This window comes from Haliaeetus leucocephalus, unplaced genomic scaffold, assembly GCF_000737465.1.
Source record: "Haliaeetus leucocephalus isolate CR32 unplaced genomic scaffold, Haliaeetus_leucocephalus-4.0 Scaffold384, whole genome shotgun sequence".
In the NCBI taxonomy this organism is placed as follows: domain Eukaryota; kingdom Metazoa; phylum Chordata; class Aves; order Accipitriformes; family Accipitridae; genus Haliaeetus; species Haliaeetus leucocephalus.
In genome coordinates, this window is record NW_010972820.1 from 3,419,762 (window position 1) to 3,422,738 (window position 2,977).

A 2,977-nucleotide genomic window follows, 5' to 3' on the forward strand; every position below is an offset into this window, starting at 1 on the left:
GCGGCAGGGCTGGCTGCGGGGCGCCTTGGAAACCCAAGGCGAAGAAGGGGAGGGGGCGCGAAGGAAGGGAGACGCGGCGGGGTTGCCTTCGCGTCCGAACTTGGCGGGGTCTTGCGGAGAGGCCTGCAGATACCGCCCTGGATTTGTGCGTGCGGGGAGCAGGGGAGCAGGCTTGCCTGCGCGCAGGGGTGCGGGTCGTCGTACCCGGAGGTTGTGCAGAAGGGTCCGGGCCCTGCGTAGATTTTCAAGGTAGCCGCCGAGGGAGGGACCGGAGGCAGATGGGAATCAAGGTGCGTGTCCCAGGTGAGGGACAGGCAGGGTAACGGGTGTCCAGCACACGAGGGAGGAGCTAGTAGAAACCGGGATTGAGGTTGAACTCGGCGTGTGGCCAGACAGCAAGGGACACAGAAGGCAAATCTGAATTAAGGACTGAAAAAGAGTAGTTTTACTGGAATAAGACTATCCAGTGATAAGGCACAGAGGAAAAAGGGGGAAAGGGTTCTGAAGTTGCTGTGGCACCCCTCAGAAACCAAGGATGGAGAACCTGTAGTGGGTCTGCTGACAAGCAGGCTGAAAGAGCGGTTAGAGAAGGATGTAGCAGTCATTGGACCAAGCAAAGACAAGATGTCAAGAAGGGTATTGTTGAAAGAGGTTGACAGATTAAGTGGGATTTGATTTAGGTAGGAGGAATTCTTTAGGCACCTCATTGACAGTGCTGACAACTGAGCACAAAGATCTGCAGGCAGACTGCAGACTGTGTAACGGAGGAGCCCCAGACATGGGTTGTGAACACCGTGTTCGTGGAATCTACATGTGAAAGGGAGAAAGAATATGGTACAATAATCCAAACCAAATTGGATTGAGAGGTGGGTCCTTCCTCCTCCACACAGGAGAGATTAGAGAATTATTACACTGCAAGAGCAATAACTAGATTAAAAGGTTAAAGAGAAGGAAGGAAAAGTGAACATGTGTGAAAGGCGGATAGTGTGATGTGAAGGGGAATACATTCATTTAGCACAGGAGAGGAGAACAGAAATGTCTGGAAGAGGTAGAACATCAGGGCACTGGCAGAAGGGGAAGGCAAGCAAAGGGGGTGGAGAAGATGAGGTGAGAAAATGTTTCCCAAAGGAAATGGTTTGAATTCTGTGCAGAGAGTGAGGGCAGCAGGCTTTATGCATAGGTTCCCATTGTGTTGGGGAAAATGGGATATAAATTAGAGTTGCATGTTAGGAGAACAGATTGGTCACAGAAATCAGCCAGGTCCCCAGCTTTCCTCCAAAAGCACTCAACAACGCAAAAGTAGAGCCAAAGGAAGCCAATGTTGAGATTGAATCATGCCTGGAGTTTGGTAATGAGAGAAAACGAAGTGTCAAGGGCAAAGAATAAACATGAAGAGCATCAGCAATCAGAGGCATGAAAGAAAGAGAAGAGAAAGCAGAGAGGGAAGGCCAAAAGTAAATAGTAAAACATGGTGAAGAATACTATGGGAAGGCTGAAGAGCTTGTGGGGAAAAAAACCAAAAACAGTCAGAAAAAGAAGATGCAGTAACAAAAAAAATCAGACAGGCAGTAAGACTTGATGAAAGCCTAGGTCTGTGAACCATTTCTTCAATCAATGAAGGCTTCAGTCAGATGAGAAGATGAAGATAAAGAAAGTGCAAGGGTAAATGCAGCTGGGTAATTAGCTGGGAACTGATGCCACTGGGGATGAGTGTGGGAGGCTGTGCAGAAATGGAGAGAGAGTCCCAAGAGGCGAAATGAAGAAAGCTGCTGAGGAGGGGTTGAGTGGGTGCTGGATGACAGTGCCATGAAGGCGAGAGGAGAATTGAATGTGATGCTTGCCACCCTTTCACCAACTGGCAGAGTTTGCCTGTCTTGATCTCCTCTGACTTCAAACTCTTAAGTCTTTCACAAGATGGCTAGTGTATCATTCCTACTTCTGCAAGCAAGCTAGTGTGATCTCTCTTTGTGTGTATATATGTATGATTCAGTGTCAAAACCAAACATTTACTTATAAAAAGGCAACTTCATGTGAATATGCATTTCATACAACAAGTATCCTGACACTCCACATCGCATGCTTTATGGTCCTTGTAGTGATATATGCAATAAATGGAGAGTAACTGTGGTTGTTGTTTTACTACAGATAAAATATATAGTAAATTATACTTCAAAGGAGAATTTCTAGAAGTAGTGGATTCTACCCATACCTTGTTGAAAAGGAGAAACACATAAAACTTCAACTCATATATAGATATACTGCTTCAAAGAGACAATTTGCAAATGCCTGTCAAGGAGGCCATATGGAGAGGCTGGCAGAAGGGCAGCTAGTGAACCAGTTATATGTGCCAAGTTCAATTTGTCACACTTTACAGTACCGAGAAATATTTTGTTCTCATTTTGAAAAGGAAAACTCTCTTTAGTAAAGATTCAACAACATGCTCCTCAAAATGCGTCTTTTATGAAGAGAAAAGGTCCAGCACGCCTGCCTTTAAAGGCTGGAGCCGCCGGTACGTAATGTATCTACAAAGGTATGTAGTAAACGCGGAGTACCGATTTAAAACGCGTTGAACAGAGGGACCCTCATGTCTCCACTTAAAAGGTGTCTTGGCCATCAGTCCTTGGAGCTGGAAGACTGACAGCTTTCAAAACCAAAGCGTATCGAAACTAGGGATGCGGTGCGTTATTGCCCTTGGACCACAGCTGCTGTGGCTGTAAGGGGGCAGTGGCACGGGTGAAAGCGGCGCAGGCCAGTGCTAAAATCACCTTTTCTCCTCAGGCGTAACAGCGAGGGGGTTTTCCGGAATTGCTTTGAGTGGATTTGGCAGCAAAATTCCTCATCCCTGCTCAGTCTCCCGGCCTTTGGCGCTTTAGATCTTCTCAACAGCTCGGCTCAGTTGTGGAGATTGCCCTGCCCAGGCAAAGGGGCGGTGGCTGGATGTACCGAAACCGAAGGCACCGGCTGCCTAACCCGGCTG

The 2,977-nt window shown here is 47.4% G+C and overlaps 1 protein-coding gene across 1 annotated transcript in view; it reads left to right on the forward strand.

Annotated features, from left to right (window-relative positions):
• Positions 1–2,977, forward strand: part of TSTD3 (thiosulfate sulfurtransferase (rhodanese)-like domain containing 3) — a 7,099-nt gene that overhangs the window by 1,017 nt on the left and 3,105 nt on the right. The window contains exons 2-3 of the mRNA XM_010573442.1: positions 8–303; positions 527–636. Of these exons, the coding sequence (XP_010571744.1) occupies positions 8–303; positions 527–636 (406 nt within the window). The remainder of the gene's footprint in view (positions 1–7; positions 304–526; positions 637–2,977) is intronic.